Source organism: Leuciscus leuciscus, assembly GCF_965113295.1.
Source record: "Leuciscus leuciscus genome assembly, chromosome: 12".
Lineage (NCBI taxonomy): Eukaryota > Metazoa > Chordata > Actinopteri > Cypriniformes > Leuciscidae > Leuciscus > Leuciscus leuciscus.
In genome coordinates, this window is record NC_138736.1 from 32,264,545 (window position 1) to 32,287,046 (window position 22,502).

The 22,502-nt window shown below is 40.1% G+C and overlaps 1 protein-coding gene across 3 annotated transcripts; it reads right to left on the minus strand.

The window, feature by feature from the left end:
- Positions 1–1,352: 1,352 nt before the first annotated feature.
- Positions 1,353–13,881, minus strand: brd2a (bromodomain containing 2a). 3 transcript variants are annotated; one of them, XM_082185167.1, is made up of 12 exons: positions 13,229–13,881; positions 8,540–8,834; positions 8,254–8,391; positions 7,928–8,072; positions 7,190–7,389; positions 6,573–7,046; positions 6,356–6,484; positions 5,505–5,738; positions 5,108–5,370; positions 4,691–5,016; positions 3,002–3,130; positions 1,353–2,915 (listed from the first exon to the last, which is right to left on the minus strand). In XM_082185167.1, exons 2-12 carry the CDS (start codon positions 8,810–8,812, stop codon positions 2,785–2,787), a joined length of 2,442 nt encoding a protein of 813 aa, XP_082041293.1. In that variant the 5' UTR covers positions 8,813–8,834; positions 13,229–13,881; the 3' UTR covers positions 1,353–2,784. The 3 variants fall into 3 exon arrangements, with proteins under 3 accessions (XP_082041293.1, XP_082041291.1, XP_082041292.1); XM_082185165.1 differs by having other exon boundaries at positions 11,671–13,881; XM_082185166.1 differs by having other exon boundaries at positions 5,517–5,738; positions 11,671–13,880.
- Between the last annotated feature and the right edge of the window lie 8,621 nt (positions 13,882–22,502).

Sequence of the window (22,502 nt, forward strand, 5' to 3'; positions counted from 1 at the left end):
CTGCTAATCAAATGTCTTTGATTAATTGATCGTCAGCAAGTGTTATCGCCTCTGTAAAAGCAGAAGTTTTGGCAGTTTCAAGAGTGTGTGGTTGAATTATCTGAGCAATAGCACAGCTGTACATCAAATATTGCAATCCACACAACATAATGGGAGAGATATCAGAGTTCAAAAGAGGGCTAATTGTTGGTGCGCATCTCGCTGGCTCATCTGTGAGCAGGACAGCAAGTCTTTGTGGTGTATGGAGAGCTATGGTATCCAGGGTAATGTCGGGATACCACCATGTAGAACGAAACCACATCTAACAGGAGTAACTGTGGACACAAGAGGAAGCTGTCTGAAAGGGATGTCCAGGTAAGGACTGTATCCAAAAAAACATCTGGAGCTCCACAGTCAATATTCACGGTATAGCCAAACCTTTGGTCACTGGTGCCAATGTCAAATGTCAATTTCTGTGGTGCCAACAGTGCAAATCTTGGGCTGTGGACAATGTGAAACATGTATTGCTCTCTGATCAGTCGACCTTCCCTGTCTTTCCCACATCCGTGGGAGTTACAGTGTGAAAAAGCCCCATAGATGTTTAACACCCAGACTGTTGCTGGCCAGACTGAAGCACATCAGTGATGGTTTGGGCTGCGATATAATGTCATTCCCTACTGGGCTTGATGGGTGCATCGCTGCCAAGAGCCACAGAACCAGTCGGGAGGACCATGTGCACCTAATGGTTTAAACATTGTACCCTGAAGGGGGTGCCTTGTGTCAGCATGAATGATAATGCACAATACACACAGCAAGACTTATGACAGAATGGTTTGATGAACATGAAGGAGAAGTTGAACATCTCCCATGGCCTGCACAGTCACCAGATCAAAATATTTTTGAGCAACTTTGGGGTATTTTGGAGGAGCAAGTGAGAAAATGTTTTATATATATATATATATTTATATATATGTATGTTTATGTATGTATATTGGAACAGCCTTTGGCCAGAACAGAACATTTTTGACATGATGCCATAGGTATCATTGACAAACTATCATATCTATTCATATTTTCAACTAGTTTTTATTATGTATTATATTATTGCCATTTTAATTTTAGTTAGTTTTAGTCATTTTGTTGTTTCTGTCATTATATATATTTTTTAATTTCAATTATAATCAGTAAACTAAATGAAATGTTGCCTTGGAAACAAGCAGAATAAAATGAATTTAAGTTTCTATATATTTGGATTTATAAGATTTGAAATAACTATAATAATTGCTGGATTCAATACATATTCCATTGAAGTTCATATAGAAAAATGCTAATGAAATTGTATGGTCCTAAAGAAAACACACTCAGCCACAAGATTTTGTTTTAAGAACATCTCACCCTCTTTATTAATGTGACATTTATCAGATGAGAATTATGGTCGCATGAAGCATCTGTTGAGATGATGCTTATAGCTTGAGGTTTCATTTCGTTATATTTTGCTGTTTTCTTTAAAAAAAAACATAATGAGCTGTGGAAAAAACCAGCCACAATACTAAACAGAAGAGCTGAAGACAGGAGTAAACAAAGAAAAGAAAAAGCGCAGGAAACAGAAATCAGGTCATATTGACAGATGCAAGCTGCGAGGTCATGAAACTTACATATGTACACATTTTGGAAGAAAAAAAAACATTTCAAATTGTTTTGTTGTTGTGTAACTGCATGTGCTATGATACTGAACCTACATTTCCAAGCATTATATTTCTGAATGAGAGTCATTATGTTAAAAACTATAAATTGTGCATTCATTCTCTGGGCAAATAATAATAAACACACTAAAACAAAACCAGACTAAAACTCAAAATGTACAAAACAGTATTCATATCAACACCTAATGAAGCAGCTGTGTCATTCTGATAGTGCATCCAAGACTCTGTTCCGCCCTAGAAATCCGGACCGAAACCACATGAACGGAAAAATAATTTACGCATCCAGAAAAACAAATGCTCATGTAGCCCAGCTGAATACAAAGAGCATGATTCTGTGTGTTTAATGCAGATTTGAACCCATTCAATTCATTTGACCATGGGGAATAAAGCAGGCTGGATGGAGGTGAGATCAGATTCAAGTTTCAAGACGCCACTAAAGCCAACGAACAGAGACGGATGACGTGATTCCATGATCTTACTTCAGGGTGTACAGATGCCATTTGAATAGGTGGAGCTTTGTTTTTTCATTCAAATGCACAACCGAGCGGCCACACATCCACGTATATGTGCAGAGCGGGCGGGAAAACTGGATTCAATGGCACAAGTACACATCACACACTCGCTCATGCAAACAAAAGTGACAGTAGTTTCCAATCCAAGCCTTTTGTTTTCTTTAGGACAAACAACTAATAGATCAAACAAGAGGGAGAGAAAAAATAAAAAGCAACAAAATATTCACAAAAGGAAAAAGTCAGATTTTTGTTTTCTTCCCTACCAGGGAATTGCTTAAAATTCTTCTTTATAAAAGAAAAATAGATATTTATATATCTTTGTACATTTATATACACAAGGTAAAGAAGGATGGACTAACGGAAATGAGTCCCAAATTAGACGACGATGCCCATGTCTGCTTTTCCATCAGTTCCTTCTCCGTCCAACATTTCCCAGAATTCTCTTTGACCTCACATTGCCTCTATACATCTAAAGAGAAAGCCTGCTCTTCCTTATTCATATGTCTCTCTGTTCCACTAGTTATTGTTATTTAGAGCAGGAGATCTATTCTATTCTGGGATGGAGTGCGTGTCTGTTCCTTCTGATTGGGTCAGCCTGAGTCTGAGTCACTGGTGTCGGAGGATGAGGAAGAGGATGACGATGAGGAGGAGTCTGAGCTGGAACTGCTGGCGCTGAGACGAGACGCCATGGCATGGGGTTCCACCGCAGTGGGCTTCTCCACTGAAAGAGAAAGAGCGAGAGATCATTTCATTGAATCTGTCTTAACCTGGTTCTGATTGATCATCTGTGAGGAACTCAGTCCCTACCTTTGGTTTTCTGTGGTTTCTTGCCGGAGTTGAGCTGGCCGCTGACGTCCTGCAGTCTTTTCTCCAGCTCTCTCTTCTTCTCCAGAGTCAACTCCTCACGAGATTTACCCGCAGCACCTTTGACTGCCACTGGAAAACACAACGCACATTTGGTCAAATTTCCCATGCAACTTCTAAAGTCTTTAAGTCAAGTCACCTTTATTTATATAGAACATAATACAATACAGATAGTTTTGAAGCAGCTTTACAGTGAAAATGATGATCAATGAATGAAGGCGCTCTAGAAAGACAATAGTGTCACTGTTCAGTTGAAATCAGTTCAGTGTTGATCAATTATAGAATGAGTTTATTGTATCTATAAAGCAGCTCTGGAGAAAACAGTGATGTCATCATCCAGCTCAGTTCAGTTCTCATCCGATAGTGTCAGTGCAGTCAAATCAATAGCATTGCAGAATATTAAGTCATATATGACATAATCAGACAAGGGAGTCTCTACCTGTACAAGAGGTTAAAATGTTCAATCAAAGATACAATAAAAGTAAATGAGAGTAGGGAAATAGCATTTAAAAAAACTAACATTTCCATTTTTATTTAGGTGGCTATTTATTAGTCATGCGTCAGCTAAACCACTTAATTTGCGACCTTTTTGAGAGAATCAGCATCTGTGTGGTTTTGTTCACACAAATGTTAGTTCGATCTAGTGAACAAAATCTACTAACTGTCAATCATTTTCGTTTGCAGTGGGTTTGATTCCCAGGGAATGCATGAACTGATCAAGGGTATAGCTTGGATACAGTCGCTTTGACTAAAAGCATCTGTCAAATGCATAATTTCCCTTATTCTGTCCATTTGTCATTTGCTACCATTAAGTTATATAAAATATAAATAAAAAAATAAAATATAAAAAGGCTGCATATACTCCTATCTAGAGAAGAGCCAATATAACATATTAACTTAAATAAATAAATAAATAAATATTTCTATTCAATGGATCCTGAAAAAATTTTCCACAAAGTTTCTGAATTTTTTTTTAATAAATCCACAAAATGTATCCACAAAAATATTCAGCAGCCAACATTTATAATAACAATAAATGTTACTTGGAGGAAATTAGTATATTAGAATGATATCTGAAGGATCATGTGACACTGAAGACTGGAGTAATGATGCTGAAAATTCAGCTTTACCGTCACAGGAATAAATTACATTTAAAAACATATTCAAATAAAAAAAATCATTGTCTTAAACTGTAATAATTTTTAACAATATTACTGTTATAACTGTATTTTTTTTATCAAATAAATGCAGCCTTGGTGAGCATAAGGGAATTTCTTTTTAATGTTTGAAGGGTAGTGTATTTTTCTTTTTTCCTCATGCCATGTAATAATTCAACATTGTACCTATATTGACACAAGAGTCACATGGGAAATGACTCGACATCAGTGGAAGAATGAAAGAACAGCATTGTGTTTGTTCACACAAGGGTAAAGAGCAGATGACTCCACCTGTGGAGTGTGCTGAATAAACCCAGGCAAGGTGGGGCTAAACAAAGCATTATGGGTTAAAGTCTAGCTTCAGATTCCCGTTAGTTGCTCAAGAACAAACATTCCTTTTTCAGAGTAACCTAATATCTTTTCTTCCAAACCAACTACACTACATAAATCCTATTTAAATGAAATGTGCTCTTACCATAAGGTTTCCGTGGTTTCTTTCGTAAACACATCATGACGTATCGCTCTAGCTCCCGTAGCGTGGATGGTTTGAGCGTCTCAAAGTCGATCTCGATCTCCTCTGGGTTGGTGTCCCGCAGCGAGGGCTCTCGTGATTGGATGATGTGGACCACGCGGCCCAGTTTCTCTCCCGGCAGCCTGTTGATGTCCAGGCTGAGCTGGCGCTTCTCGTCGTAGCTCATGGGGCTGGTTTCCTCCTCTTCCTCAGAGTCGTAGTGTGGCGTAAGACCACCGTGGCTCATGGGTAGGGAGTTAAACGATGCGGCTTGAGATTTCTTTGAAGATCTAAGGGAAACATGAGAAAGAATAAGATACGTTTGTTTTTCTTGATGATTTATGAATTAGCAACTGTGTAAATCAGTGGGTAGAGACGTACTTGCTCTTGTTGCTCTTCTTACTGGAGCCCTTCTTGCCCTGAGTGGAGGTCGCGGCTTTGCTGTTGCTCTTGCTCTTTGGTGTCTTGGACAGTTTTGGTGTTTTCGGCGGCCGAATGACTACCTCATCCTCCATCATGCTCCTGGCCCGCTTGTGTTTTTCCGGCTTCTTCTTTTTCTTCTTGTCTTTCTTTTCTTTCTTCTTCTTGGGCTTGACGATGGGCGTAGAGGACAGCGCGGCCAGCTGCTCGTGCACCGCCCTCAACTGCAGACAAGCGAGTGAATGAGTGTCACTGTGTGTCTAAACCCACGGCCACTGCAGCTCTCAGTAAACGTACAAATACGTCAAATCTGTCAGTGCCGGTTTAGCGAACTTTGTTGGAAAAGTTCAGTCGCTACCTGTGTACACACCTGTTCCTGAAGCTGGGCCAGGCGATGCGCTCTCTCCTCCTCACTGTCAGAGCTCGGGCTGCTCTCGCTCTCACTCTCACTGCTCACGTCACTCTCTGACGACGAGGAGGAAGAGGAGGAGGAAGAGGAGGAGTGACCGCCCAGGCCGCCGCCCAGGGACGCAGGTGGGAGGGAATCCAGGGGCTCGTCAGGCATCTTGGCGAAGCGGAACTCAAAGACGTCCTGAAATAGAGAGATGACCATTTTAATATACAACTTTGGACATGCTTACTTTTAGTGTAAAGAAAAGGAAGAAAAAGTAGGGCTGCATGATTAATGGTTCTTAAATCGTGATCACAATTTCAGCTTTGCTCGATAAAGCAAGGATAATCGTCTGCGATATTGGCTGACTGGTTATTTATCTTAAAAACATTTTGACATTTGTTATCTTGCATTGGTAACAAGCCTCCCACTAACTTTCATTCTTGGGGTTGACAGATGAAGTCTCAGTGAAGAACTGTAATAAATAAACTAATGTTTGCGAATGCACTTATGCAACCCCTGTGCTACAATACAAGTGTTTTTTGCTGTTTTAATAGAAAGAGAAAAATTAGAAAGAGGAATTTTAGCTTTTGACATAAGTTTCTCAAGGTTTTATCAGTTTTAATAATGTAGAGGGTGTGTTAATGTATCTGACAAGTATAATAAATCAGGAAACTAGATCCTGAGTACGAGTCGACGATCTCTTGATTTGTGTTTGCATGAAAATGCAAAAACTCTGATGAAATGAGAACAATCGTGATAAATACTCACAATTATCATTTTTCAGCAAAATAATCATGATCGTGAAGAGTCCGTACCTGTAATTTTCGGGCCATGGACACCACATCGTGATCTGGGGGATTGTACTTGTAACAGTTTGAAAACATTAGCCTGATGTCAGCAGCAAACTGCAATGCATCCCGGTACTCCCGATGATCCATTTTCCTCTGCAAGATTGAGAAATACATGAAGATCTGACTGTGCACATGATGGCATTTTTAAATGGTTATGCATCTAAAACTCTTCGACGCGCACCTTTATAGTGCTCAGATCCATGGGACACTTGATAATATCGTGATAGTCGTGCAGTCCCAGTAAGGAAACATCCACCGGCTTGTAGAAGGGCCAGGCGTAGGCTGTGTGCTTCTTCGACAGCAGCTCCTTGAGAATGGTGCTGCAGTACCGAAGCTGCTGGGTCAGCCTCCCACGCCGCACTGGCTGGTGTTGGTTCTGGGAGTCGGGCAAGTCTTTCCGCGGTGGCTTGATGGGCCTGCCACTGCCACCTCGTCTTGCCGGAACTTTGTCTCCAACCAGGCCTCCGCCAAGACCCAGGTTCAGGCCAAGGGACAGACTCTGTTTGGGGTCTGCACTAAAAGCAGAGATGGTAAGCGGGGAGTCACAGCCGCCCAAGCCGAGACCCATGCCACCCATGCCACCTATACCCATAGCGAGGGGCATGCCTGTGGTGGTGGGGGTGGTCGTGTCTGCCTTGCGCTTGACGCCCTTTTTCTATCGAAAAGATTGAGAAAGAAAGATTAGCTAAATTGCATCTAATATGCAAACAAGCACATTGGTATTCCAACTAGCTTATGCTGCATCTGAAAACAAATCGTGTATAAACAGTTTGTTTTAGAAATAAGTGGTGTTCTTACCTTTGCAGTAGGTTGAGTAGGTGGCAGGCCCAGCAGTGCAGGGGTGCCATGTGAAGTGGGAAGTAAAGTCTTGGTTATAAGCATCTGCGGTGGGGTGGACAGGACCGAGTCGGGGGTGTCTGGAGTGGGAGGGGAGTAGGACGACTGGGATACAGAAGATATAGCGGGGACCTGATGAGCTGTCGTGAATCCACCAGAAACTAAAAGTGAGATGGGGGGAAAAAAAATGCATAAGCAACAAGACAAACAGCCAATAAACACCTGCATCAATTGAATTTCAAACAAATCGTTTGAAGTAATTTTTTTACAATGCTTGTTGATTATTTAAAAAGAACAGTTTCTAGTTGATTAAATATTGTAGAACTGAGCATTCACTAGAAACACAAATCAACATATAAAATGTATTGTATGACATTTATTTATATATATATATACACACACAGACAAACGTAAATAGTTTTATTAGTATTAAAAATTATAATTATAAAATTATTACAAAAGTATACTTTTATTAATAATATATAGTTTTATATTTTAAATACATACATATACATATACATATATATATATATATATATATATATATATATATATATATATATATATATATATATATACACACACACACACACACACACATACACATATACACACACATCCAGGTAGATTTAACCACACAATCCTGTCAGCTCAGTTTATATTCAGGTTCATCCTGTATTTTTCTCAGCTTGTTCTTACTTGATTTCTGGCCTTTTTTAATTTTCCCCGGTTTGACCCTAGGGACAGGTGAGGGAATCTCTTCTTCCTCTTGGGGCATCTGTGCAACCTTCTGCAGGAAAGCCTTCTCCAGAGACTGGGCCATCAGGACGATGTCATCTGTTGGCTATAATAAACAGAAGACTTTTAGATCACATGGCAGTCTCTAGACAACACTACTGATGCACCATAACAGGCTGGGGACCTGAGCCACACGATGGAACAACAAAATAACATCAAGCTCTGAAAAAAAAACAAGGTTGAGCACTAAAAGAAGGTTTTAACTAAACATAAATGAACTGACTGACCTTGTTGTAGATGTAGCAGTTGGTGAACATGGTGTTGAAATCCTGCATGCACTCGCTGGCACTGCGGTAAAAATTGTTCTCTAGTCTTTTCTTGATGGTCCCCATGTCCATGGGCTGCTTAATGATGTTATAATAATCCTGCGTGAGAGAAGAGATGAGCAAAAGCTTGTGTTTAGACTCATTACTTGCCATCTAGTTAAATATTTAAACTCAGAACTAAATAACATGTCTTAGGGTCTGAGAAACATCTCCCAAACAGTCCAATCTGGAACAAGTACAAACTTACCGGGAGGTTGAGCTTGGAAGCGTCCACTGGCTCATGGAAAGGCCAGGCGAAGTGATGCCTCCACAAGGTCTTCTGTAGAGCCTTCTGGAGGAACTGCAGTTGGTTGGTCATGCGGCCCTGTCGATTGGGGTCCCGTACAGGAGGCTGAGGGGGTCCGGATTGGGGCACCTGGGGCAGAGCAGGTCCTTCAAACCCTTCATACAGCAGCGACGGCTTGCGGATGCGCTTGCCGGGTCCGGAGATGGTCTGATCCATCATCATGACCCCCTGCATGCCGTCGCCCCCGCCCAAAGAGCTGTGGAGAACAGGAACATGAGGGTGAGTCGTGTGAGAAGAGCCAGTAGAGAACATTTCAGCCTGGTTTCACAAACAGGGCTTAGATTAAGCCAAAAGTAGGCCTTAGTTAAATTAGGACATTTAAATAACTTTTAGAAACATGCCTTAGAATCTTGAGACAAAACAACGGCACTGACATGTTTTAAGATATGTCAGTGTAAGACGCTTTTAGTTAAGATAACTCAAACATGCATTTTAGTCTGGGACTAGGCTTAAGCCTCGTCTGTGAAACCAGGCAATCAAATATTATATAATATCAAATATTGGATTATTGTTTTATACCCAGACAAATTTGAACTATAGAGACAGAACGACGGACAACTTAGTGATTTAATTCAATGAAATATGACGAGTCAACACAATCACAGCACACTCATCATGACTCAAACTCTTGACTAATCATCTGTTTTGCTTATGTGCACCGAGCATGAAAACACAATTGCCCTTCCAGCAGTTCATCTGTCCGGTCATGAGTGAGTTATGTTAAGACTCATTCCAAACCGATACACCAGTCCAACTGGAAACTGGTGGCGTGACCTTAAATAGACTTAACCCAGATCAGGTCATGTTTGTGTTTATCTGAGGCATTAGCCAATGAGTGTGCAGCTTTCAAAACAAATAGTTTGAAGCACAAATCAATTATTCCTGTTGGCCTGCCCTAATATTACTATTAATTCACAATGTTTTATTATTAAAAGGCAAGTAAATATAACAATTATCCCACAACTGTATTAACATTTAAACTTGATTTTAAGCACAGTTAATGCTCATTATAAAATGATCTCCATTAATGAACGCTGTCATTACAATTGTGGAGGTTAAGTCGGTTTAAAAAACAGAAACGAATGACTTATCATGAGCTCATGTATACAGGAATGTATCCCTAGTGGGCATTTAAATGCCATTGATCCACAAATTGCTCATGTAAAACTGCACTACCCTCACTTGTTTTTAAATATACAATAAATGTGCTTTATATAACCTGACAGTATAAAGAATTTCACTCTCTCCATGAGACTTACCTTTTGAGGCCTGTTCAACACTTTAAAATGGGCAAGAGGACAGCACCCAATAAGGGGATAACTTATTTGTCATAAGTGCTATATTAAATGCTCTTTGGCTTCATTTATTCAGGACTGCTCAGACTGCACACAATGATGCAATATTTGTAAAAAAAAAAAAAACGTTGCAGCTGTAACGTGATTTTAATATGAAACCAAACTAAAAAAAAAGTTAAGGTGGGTGTTCAACTTTTTCTGCAGAATGTTGTTCTCATGCCTTCCAGCCAGGATCTGTAAGTGAAGGTTTGCATTCTCGCCCCAGTATGGACTCTTGAGTGAAATTTAACTAACTGAATAAAACAGAATGCAGACATGCTGCTTCAAAATAAACTTTGAATAAATCTACCACACAATAGCTAAATACATTTTCAACATTATAAATATTTAGTCATGCTGATAAAACATTAAACAACTTTAAATTGAATAATTTAATGTACATTATAAACACTGCTAAATGATACAAAAATCACAAACAGTTGACATTGAAAGCGTTTTATTTTCAGTCAAGTAAATTGTTGTATTACAAACAATGTTTGGAAAAACAAAAAAATGTCTAATTATTCTGTCCCATATACAGCATGCTGGTTGGGAGGGGTAGACGGCGGGAATCATGCGGCTCGTTTAACTACGCGCGTTGCTAAGCAACAAAAAGCGAAACAACTCTACAAATTCAGTGTTGTGCCATTAGATTTCACAAATCAATAACACTCGCCACCAAACGAAGGCGTGAGGTGATCAAATAGGATTGAGCGGAACTGCAGCCTTCACGCGTGTAAAATGTTGACAAAAGTCCACGTGGTGTGAGGCGGAAGTTCAACTTTTAAGATGAGTTTCAGAATGACTAAAACGTGAAGGAAAAAAAACGAAAAGTTGTTAACATACGATCCTCAAAGTAATCCAAAAACATTCAAACTAATATAAGATGCGGCAAAACAACTTACAAAACACTAATAAATAATCATTTTTTAGTCAAGGCGCCGCCTTATGACCTAACGTTACATAAATACATAACAGAAACACCATAGCTGCTATCGATCATAACAAGCCTTTCCCAGTAAGCCAGACAGTACTTCATGTTAACGTTAATCTACCGATCATATTCACAGCCACATGTTCACTGTAACGCACTCGCAGAAGAAATGACCGATGCATTATTATATGAGCAGTGGATATTCAACACACTTCCGAGTCTTAATAATAACCCAAAACACATATATACAATTTTTTTTGTAGCGTGTCCGCAACCTTTATGACCAAAATATAGTGGTCACTGTTAGCATTAGCTTACCATGCTAATTTCACGTTTGCATTCTAGCAATGCATGTTAACGACATGCGATTAATTATACAATTCAAACAACCTCACATATGAAAATGCGATTGCATTACTCAATCTTGACAGTCTGAACACTGACAAATTTGTCAATAAACTGCCCGTCTCAGGGAGCGAAAACGCGCATGCGCACTAAACGCGAGCAGCTGCCTGTTAAAAAAACAGACTTTAAAACTTGAAGACTAGTGGCGAACTGACGTTGTAAAAAAATAAAGTCTCTGCAACACCACTGCCTTTAAAAAGTGCAAGTCAATGCAGTCGTATTATTCCGGTATATAGTTATTGCGACAGGACGCAAGTGATTAAAACAGAATAATTCCGAAAGATGACGAATTATGACAATAATCCAAACAACATTTTCGTTCACAGAACAAGTGCAATGTCATTTACTCCAACCGGTACCTGTCAAAGGGCGGGCTAAAGGCCGTCTCCATCGGGATGGATCCGGATTCGGTTTATGAACCGGTTTCGTTCGAATATCCGAGTTTCGCGGCCTTGTTTTTCTGACTTCCTCTATCCTCCAGCGCAGCGCTACAATGAAATGGCGAGGCTGAGGCTCCGCCCGACTTTTTATAAACCCATCGACGGCTCCATTGGCTGATGTAACGCCATTCGTACACGCCTACGCATATTCTATAGGCCACTCAACCTGTCTGTCAAATAGGCCACGCCCGCGCATCCCCCGGAGCACGATTTATGGATTTAAATCATATTCCGCAAATAAAACACTCGTCTAGGCAACACCGCTCCTATAACCAACATATAGTGAAACATTTTAGCGATTAATTTACAACACTTAAGGTTGCGCTACCATTTCCAGAAATACTGCGTTTCTCAAGAGTTGAGTGTTACGTCAACAGACTTCGCTGATTGGTCCTCCAAAACTAAGGCGCGTTTACCCAGGGCAGGTTGGAAAAACTCCATTGGTTCACCAGATTAGTCACGCGTAACAGACAAATGCGGCACATACACGTACGGTACAGATCACCTCGCCTTGCGCTGTTGCTCATCGACTGCCTGGGAAAAAAAATCAACAAAAATACTACATAAAAACTCAAACGTCTAAAGGCAACCACGTGATAGTGCTTCGTCCCGAAAATAAAACGGAGGAAAAAAACAAACCAGAGAATTTAACGCCAAAAACGATATTATACAATAATGTTTTAATCGTCCCATTAACGCAATGTAAAAAATACCATATATCGATCTCAAACCCATACTAAAGCTGACAAAAGGCGATGTCCTTCTCTGTGTCGATTCAACATGGCCTACAAGGAGTGTCCTCCATAAATGACGCAGCAACTTTAGTCCTTCGAACGACGACCAGCAGTGGTTAACACACTATTAAAGGAACAAAATATATACAAAACACACCAAATTAGACAGAAATAACCTAAATGTTCGAATTACGTCGAGAATTTAAACAAAATCCTGGAAAAACAACTACTGCGTTTAGGCCGACGTCGAGCTCTACCAACTACCACAGCCAAAATCATCAATAACACTCAAAATACGTTTGATTCGCCTCTAATTTTCTAGCTGTTTTGATAAAAGCCAATCATTATTTAATAATCTTGTCGAAGTTTTTAAATCAGCCGAGTTAACATTTAGAGGACACTTAAACCACACTGATTTAAATATTCTCTTTCCAGAAGCCATTAACAATTGTTAGACGCCTAAAAGTAGATGTTCTGGCAAAACAACCAGTATTTTAAAATGATCTTCAAATTAAAAGAGTTTAGGACAACATATTTTTAGAAAAATGTCCTGCCGCCCATCCCCCACTGCCAAGGTTACATATTTGAAACAATGTCATACATTGTGGGAAACAAAAGTACAACACTAAACAGGGCAAATTATTAGTTATCTATAAATTATTTAAATTAAAACGCTTAATTTAAATTATTAATGTTTTACAACAACTACATTTGGAAATAAATCCAAATATCTTAACATATACCTCTATCCAGATTAAGTGAACCTAAAATGAAAAGGAAAAACAAAATATGTCGAAATCCTCATTGTTGGAAAAATCCTGATTTTCTTCTTGTCTTCAGCCACGTTTCTTTATTCAACACATTTCCCTCAAACATGTCCGACTTCTTCTTCCCCATTCATTGGATCGAAGTGGGGGCAGGGAGAGTCATGTGATCACCCACACAACTACTCGCGTGGCTTAAAACTGGTTTTGAGCAGGAACTCCATAAAACACGTCTTCCTTTTAAATACATTGCATACAGAGAGCATTCCCTAGCGATCAAATACATGATATTTAAAAATCCATCAAATGTAAACGAGTAATTAGTCAGCAACGTTGATAAATCCAGAACAAAGAAGATATGGCTATCGTTGCTGCGCCATGATTGGATGGAGCAGATCACGTGTCTCGAAAAACCACCGCGCCATCGCAAAAATTAAACCTGATTATTTTTCACCGAGATTATCTTCTTGGAAAAATGTAATCCGATTCCTTTAGATTCCTTCCAAATGCTCTGAATACTAGAATTCAGCTGAGTAAACGCATAGCAAAAAAAAAGTTTATTTGGAGCACGAGATATCCACGTAATCAATAGCTTTCATCTCCCTTGAATGTAATCCTCTCTGCGCATGTGCAGTTTCATCTGACTCCCCTCCCCCCTCGAAACATCACAGTGTCTGTGAGCTAAAATGGGAAACTTGTTCTGTGACTAATTATTTTGAATGATTTCAAAATAGCTACATTGAAACTGAGATAAGTTTAGGAATATTCAGGGCATCCTTTTAAAGTTCCAACAGAGGCGAATATTGAAAAACAAACTTTAAATGTAATAAGCAATAGCTAATGCTGTGTAATGTTGGTTTTATTTTGCAATATATTGTTGACAACATTATACTGCTTACACAGCCACATCCCATGTTTTTTTTTAAGGTTTTTTTTCTACCAGGAAATGTTTTTGGAAAGATGCAGATAATTATTCCTTTTCTCATTAGATTTTTAACATTAATATATAATTTATACATCAGACATGTTATAATATATTCTAATTGTAGCCTAATTTAATTATTAGTTAACAAAATATCACGTTCAGAGGCTTACTTTTAAAATAATACATTTGAATATTTGTCAGGTTACAGGTATTTATTTGACTATGTTGTCCTATACCACAACATCTGTTAGAACAGCATGACAAATGGGAAAGCACAAGCCTGGCCTGTCACTCATGTCCCACGAAAGTGAGCGCAGACAACACTAACCCAGTCTGACTCAGCGTCACAAGGCAACTTGGCCAGCAGGGGAAACGGTTGCTATGGAGGCTCTCGCTCACACACTCTTTCCTTTTTCCTAATAGCTGGCTGTTCTTGGCAATAGTGCTGAAGGAAAGCACACACTTTTACAGTCACTGCAATGCTTGATGTTTGGTTTTAGATGGGGAGGATGGTCATTGGTCTAGTTTTTTTCAGTTCAGTCTTTTCTACTTCAAATAGTTAAATTGCATTGTGTTAACGTGCATTGTTTTAATGCCATAAAAATGAAATTACATTTTGAAAATGTATATAGCCTAATCTAATTCTTATAATCTTATAAATATAGTTCCCATTCTCTATTGAACCTTTCTACATTCTAAAAGGGCCAAAATGTAAGATTTAGGTGTTTTTAATTGCACAAATATGCATCACATTACATATTTTATATTGTTTATGTTAAAATTGTGTAATCCAAATGGATGGACATTTCATACGCATTTCAAGTCTTAAATTTAGGTCAAAATATTTTTTTGTGTATTCATTGCTGATTTAAGCAGCACAATAAGTAATGGTCAGATGAAGCATAGAACTTCATTTTAAAGAGCTTTTTTTCTGTATATAATATTTCCCCCCTTAGAATCTGTTTCAGTTCTCCTTTTACCGGGCGTATCTGACACGGCAACGACTGCTAGAAGCCCATTCTTTGAGGTCTTATCTGTGAAAACCTCAATAGTCTTATAATTGTAGAGCTATTAACAGTGATTCTCACAGTCATTTGCACTTCTATACTGAACTCAGACACAATGAATGCCAATGGCTCTACTCTGCACAAGTGAAGTGTTGCAGCACTATTGTTGCATTATCACAGTATTTCACCTATGCAAAAGAGAATCCACCAATCCCTTTGCAATCATGTGCGCTTTTGTAACCAGACTGGTTGTTGTCCAGGAGGTTGTTCATTGTAAGAAAGGTAGAGACTTGGTTGAACATGACTCATTCAAATGTCTTAGCAGATATGTTGCTGAAAGGGAAGCACAACATTAATTCAAGCTGTATGCAGTGCATCTTGAGCCAACCAAAGGTATCAAACAAATAGTTATCAGATTCCATCAGGCATTATACAATATATGTAATACTTGTATTATACATTATTCAATTTTGCATTAGGCAGGAGCTACAGTGGTGGGAACACATAATTCAGAAGTAACTTAGTATAAGGTAAATGAACAGCAATTCACTTGAAACACCACTGATGTTATTATATACGTTTTCTTACTCCTCTGTTGTGCTCTCTCTATTAAAAATCCCACAAGTGAGAGATCCTTTTTTTGCTAAGAATAGTTCTTATTTGTGCAATGTCATCTATCAGAATGATGAAAAAATAATGAATAAAAACTGAATTAGAGAAAACTAAATGTAGTTTACTATTATGTTAAGAATACTTTTGGATAGCTTTACTTTACTTTTTTTTTTTAAGTCTTTCAAATAAAAAACAGGCATTATCATATAATTGTTAAACACACCAACAAGAAGACCAATCAGCATATCAAAAAAGAAAAAGAAAAATACCATAAATATATACAAATTAAAATAAAAACAAAATATGTAATATGTATGGTTTTTTTTCATGCAAGTTCCCAGGAATTTATAGATTTTAAGGCACTCCTCTTTTTTTTTTTTTTTTTTTTTTTGATATTTTAAGGATTGAAATCAAATTTTATAATTATTTTCAAATGCTTCAAAACATGGAGAAACTTCAAGAAATCTATATTTGTGTAAATAAAACTTGTGTATCATTTTTATTACACAAAATTTGCCACAAGTCGGGAAATGTATTTTGTGTACAACACTGACATCTAGTGTTTATTATGGTGAAAAACTCATAGACAGTATGGAAAAACTGGAACATTTTAAATTCGAGCTTGTGTGTAAGTGTTGAGTAGAGTCTTTTCCACATCTTATTTATGATGTATAGTTTTACATAAAATAGTTTTACGAGATAAACTATTTTTAAGTGTTTATACAAAATTAAATTACATAATTTAATGTGGTGTGATATTGTTGGCAGCAGGATTGAGGTTTTTTTATTTTAATTTTTTTACAGAAACAAATCTTTTATGTTAACTAGTACACCAATATCAGTAGAATAGCAGTTTTAAAGGTCATACTGTAACGTTTTATGTCCGAAGAATTTGATAAAGATGGAAAATTTTCCATAACAAAGGTATTTATTATATAAAACAAACTTAAATAAATCCACAGGCAAAATGGCAACGTAGCAGCATGTAGACACGAACATAACATGACAATACCCGACGAGAACTGAAGGAGAAAGAGGAACTTAAATGCACAATGATAATGAACTAAATAATGTAAATGTAAATAACTAACAGCTGTGCTCGTTAAATTAATTTCCATGACAACGAATGACTGGTGGGACACTAGAACAAAGGAAACAGGTAACTGAAGAGAAACAAGCTAAAAGTCAATCAAAATTAAACTAACACTAAAAGAACATAACAGAATGTCCCGATGCGACCTTCCGCCATAAAAGTCCATCCCAGGAGGGAGGGCGGGGGCTCAGGTGGAGGACGAGGGGCCGGCAAAGAGCTGGAGATAGGAGATTATGGTGGCGGAAGAGACCAAGTCAGTGATGATGGTGGGAAGAGCCATGAAGGAGTGAATGGTGGAAGGGCCCATGGAGGAGTGAATGGTGGAAGGGCCCATGGAGGAGTGAATGGTGGAGGCGGTGGATGGTGGAAAGATCCAAGGAGGAATGGACAGCCGACGAGATCCCAGAGCGACCCAGGAGATGGCCATGAGGAAAGTGACCCACGGTGGCAGTGATGGAGGGAGGAGCCAAGAAGATAATTTGAGCCCAACCGACAGCGATGAGAGAGATGTACAGGCCCAGGCGGAGTCTGTGGAACCGAGAGACCCGGTGACTCCGAAGGACTGGGAAGCCAAGGAGGAGTCCCGGCAACGAACGGCCGAGGTGGAGCCAGAGTACTTTACTGATGACAGAGTGAGTGAGGACCGTGCCATTCCTCCTCATCCAGCACAACCAATATTTCCACTGGCACGGATATTGTGGCAGGCACACACAACTGGTCAACCGGGACCTCAGGCTTTGCATTTACGATGGACTTGGCAGCTGGCACTGGCTCTGTTGTGGGTATGGGTTTAGGCATAATATCTGCTGCAGGTAATGGCTGGGTCTCTCCGTCTGCGGGGGACTCTGGCTCCCTATTTGCAGTAGACGTGGGCGCTGGGTCTTGCTCTGGGGTGGTGACGGATATTGAGTAGGGCTGGTCGCTGGTGGCGGGATCCTCTTCTACTTTGCCCAGAGTAAAAGTAGATCCGTTGACCCACAGGGAGAAGTTTATGTGATGAGCCAGCGTCAAGCAAGAGTTTCCACGAGGCATGACCAGCCAGATCTCATCTTCCAAACTGATACCAGAAACCCTTCATTAGCGAGATATCGTTGCAAACGTCAAGGTGGCTGATGAACTTCTCCATACTCCTCCAGGTCTCTTCCTCCTTGAAAAATTTAAATCATAGACCTGTTGGGCTTGGGAAACTCCCCATTGGAGCCAATGTTAATGGACGCAATCTCCATAGTATTCACTTCGTAGGTCAGGTATTCTGTAACGTTTTAGGTCCGATACATTTGATAAAGCGCTACCAGGCGTCCTGTTTTTCCCGGGACAGTCCCGTATTTCTGCTCTATTTTTAGTGTTCCAATTATTATGAAAAAAATCATGTTTTGTCCCATATTTCTTCATTCCTAAATAGCCTTTGCTGGGTGATCATATAAAAGTGAGTAGCATTAGTAACAATAGCCTATAGCCAATCTCATCATAGTATATTTTGGAGAACAAAATTACCATCCAATCACAATTCCTTATCGATAACTTGCAGTTAGTGAAAGCGGGATATTAGAGAGCGTGGCGGAGGAGATCAAGTCAGACGCAAAGATGTCAAGGAATTCCACCCATATTCCACCATGAGTAATCTGGTCACCCTATAATAGTCTAGTAGCCAACTAGGTGAACCCGGAAATGTTGCATACACCAAAGTTTTATTGCAGAAATGTGAAGTGTGGGTCCCAAGCATACAGAAATTGCTGGATGCTCATTTGCATATGCTGAGCAATTCATCATTAGCTTAATTATCCATTTTGACCAGATGTTTTGCACTGTATGGCCAATTTCTACAATATGTGAGTGGTTTTAGAGGTTTTAGAGTATGCTGATTTCCTTTATGGCATTTTCAGATTTCAAAGAGCTAATTTTATGACATATTTTTATTTATTTAGGCATATTTTGATTACTTTCAGGCATAATTTTAGGTTATTTTTATGGTAAACAAAATAATCTTACATTTCAGAATCATGAGTGCTCTTGTGAATGTTGATGCATTGTTTTCAGGGTGTAGTGAGGCTGAATCTCCTCCTGACACTTTTGAAGATTCAAAATTGCTTTTTGGATAAACGATGAATCTTTGTTAGGCTGAATGTTATGCATTTCTGGAGGAAAAAGCAATGCAGGGTTTTGACATAACTTGGATCCTGCAACTGTATGATACATATTAATGGGGTAGCTTTTTAAGACACCCAATGAGATGACATCACCTAAGCCCATCACCATGTGAGATCAACAAACTATGTACAAATATACACTATATATATGCCATACAAGACAGGCCCAGCAAGTCGCTAGGGCAACGCCTGAATGGCAGAAGGGCTGCCCAGGTTGGTCCGCAAGTCGCAAGATCCAACAAGGACCCAGTTAAAACTCTGCCAGATGCAAGAGTTAAAACTGAGTCTGGGCAACCTGGGTCAGCCCGCCAGAGGCAAGGCTAACCAAGAGGGCCTCACCTCTGCACCACACAAAGCACACACTGGCAACAGGCAGCCTCATCATCTTCACTATCCTCATCTGTTCTGTCATCATCTTCTCCAGACCCTTCATCCCTCTCTTTGTGTTCTTGGTGTTGTGTAAGTATGTTGCAGCATATACCATCATTGCCTTTGCAGGAACAATAACTGGTACAGGCCAGACCTGCAGCTGCACTTTGCTGATGTGCAAGGTTTCAACCCTGCTTTGCAACCACAGCTGACAACATCTAACAAAGCAGGAGGAGCAACTGGACTTGAATCCTGGGTGGGCATAATCAGTTCCTCTCCTTCCTTTAGGCCCATCTTCTTGTCCCATCCAAACAAGGTGATATCCACAACCGGTGGATCAGGCTGATCTGCTGCTTTCCATAGCAGCACCTGTAGGTGGGCATGTCTTCCATGAAGGTGCATATTGTGCTCTGTAGGAGGTAGTGTCTTCAGTGCTGGGGGCCTTTTGCGCTTTCGGTAAATTTCATACCAGGCTGCATCCAAGGTTACAGTTCCTCTGATTGTACAGAGCCAGAAAGAAAGCCCTCGTTGCTTTTGTGATCTGTAATTCTGTGGCTTCTGCCTCTCCAATACAGTGGAGAATCTTACCAGGTACGACTCTCATGGCCTTGAGTGCAGACACCTTCCCCTTCCCGACAGGATATAGCACAAAGACATCTGTGTCATCACAGAGAATGTGAACAGTTGAAGCCCCATGTCTGACAGCATCTAACATGTAAGATATAAGTGATATATCAGCCTCATCATGAGTGTCAATGCTGTCAGCTTTACTGACCATCATGATCTTACTTCCTACATTGAAAGTACACAGGACTTCGCTCAGCCCGAGTTTGTTTGTTGTGCTTGTTTTTCAAGACTTTGTCTCGACTAGGTAGAGGTGTAGTCAATGAGAGCTTGTACTCAGTGGAGCTCTCTCCTGCTCTTCCTTGGCAGACACCTGCAAATATCTGTCAAAGATGACAAATGTTTGGGTGTCGTAACAATTAAGCCGACGTCCCATGCTTGCTGTAAGATCTGCCACTGTCCCAGACGATGGCCAAACCACGTGATAAATGAGCTGGGATGCATCCACAATGACAACATCTGGTGGCTGGGGATTGTAGACTTGAATTCCGAGCTGCTGGACAAGCACTGACTTATTGCCCTTTCGGAGGCATCCATTGTCATCAATGATAGACAAGGGGACTGGGCTAAGCTCATTTTTGAAGAGAGAAGAGAGCTCCATTTTTCTCTGGCCTCCCACCACCAACAGTCGAGCAAATAATGACTCAAGGTCACAAACAACCTTCCCACTGACCTTCATTCCCTTTTTATGGAACTTCATAGTCACTTCCTTGTTAGAGATGGGTGCATGAAATGCCTCCGGAAGTGATGAAGAAAACGTTTCACACATAGCCTGGCCAATCTTCAGCACATTTTTGCACATTCACTTTTTCATCAGCCACCTGTCCATTTATGATGTGGTAGAGCAAAGTGCTCTCTGTCATGAGTGGATTTGTGTTTTCCCACAGCATCCTCACAATTTTAGAGCGGTCCTCGGCATCTAACTCCCGTCATGCTTCACCCTCCTCTTTGTGTCTGTTGGACACAGTATTCTCTGATGCTACTGTATCACTGTACATGTCATCCAATGACTGAGAGAGATGTGAACATATGCCAAATGATCGGATCCAAACTGCAACCTGCTCAGGGTTGGTTGAAATACCCTTCATTCCCCCTGCTCCCTTCCCTTGCCTGATGTATATCTGCTCCCCAAACATATCGGCACTCACTGCATGTGCACCATCTGAATGGCGGCACACATGACTTCCGGCAAGAAGGTCATCTTTTGCAATGGAAGGAAGGTGCTGCATTTCACATAAGATTCAGTGTCCAGATATGTAATGGTACGGAGCACTGTATCAGGATGAGCAGGAGGCGAGTCGAGCAATGGTCCAAAGACACTTATAGTCTTCATTTTAGACACACCTTCATCACTGTGACGATCTTGCACAACATTGTAGGCCGACCAGTCCAGGGGAAGAGGAGCAGAATGGAGCTGACAAACTGAGTGGCCATGGCATGTGTTGTGCGGCAACCATTGGGTGTGAAGACTAAAATATCAAAATTATCACCCCAACTGTGAATAGGGCCAATGCACCTCTCCAGTCCTAATACCCCCAGGTACTTATCTTCATCATCTGAGGCATTTTTGGCAGCTGATTTCCGGAACCAGAGGACCTCATCATATGTTACAACAAGACCATGCTCATTTAGGTTCCAAACCAGTTCTGAACTACTATGCTTATGATGAAGTTTTACAGCTAGCCCCAAAGTTGTTCCAGCTTTTACTGATGTGCTGCTGGATGCATTGAGTAAGTGTGAGTGCTGGTTTGGTCACCGTTTCTTCCCTGACTGGAGACAAGTCTTAGGAGAGTTGCACTTGTATCTTGAATGACCCTTTCATGCCTAAAAACGCCAAGGTCGTATTCACGAGGCAATGGACATCATCATCATCGTCATTGCAGAGGCCAGTTTGTCCTACTAATTTGAGTGATTTACCAATGTACTGCCTAAAGCCAACAATCATCTGGCATCCTTCAACTCTCAGTACAATAACGGCATCACCATAATAATCACACAGGTTGGTCAACTGGTTTACTAGCAGTTGCTCTTGAGTCAATAGGTACCTTCCTGAAAGCATTGTAACACTTGGAGTGATATTGAGCATCAGCTGCAGGTAGGTCCATGATGCCATTCATCCGTAACTTCACAACTTCTGCCCAATCATCCTGCCGTTCATCAAATTTAGACAAAATCACATCTTTGAAGGATGGAAGGCCTGGCCTATCTAAAGTCTGAAATGTTTGAACTAGATTCCACCTGTTAGGATTTTAAGAGTATTTTTCTTCACAAATAAGACCACAGAAAAAGCACTGTTTTGAATTCTCAACCCAGATATTTTAAAGTCGCCATCTTTGCCACTGCATGGTGCAAACAGACACTTCTTTCCCAACATTTCGACCTGATCAAACCATCTCTCTTTGTTTTGAAAGTACTTAACCCTAGAGTCGAATGGTTAAATAATCCTCCACAACATCTTGAGAAAGAAGCAATAACA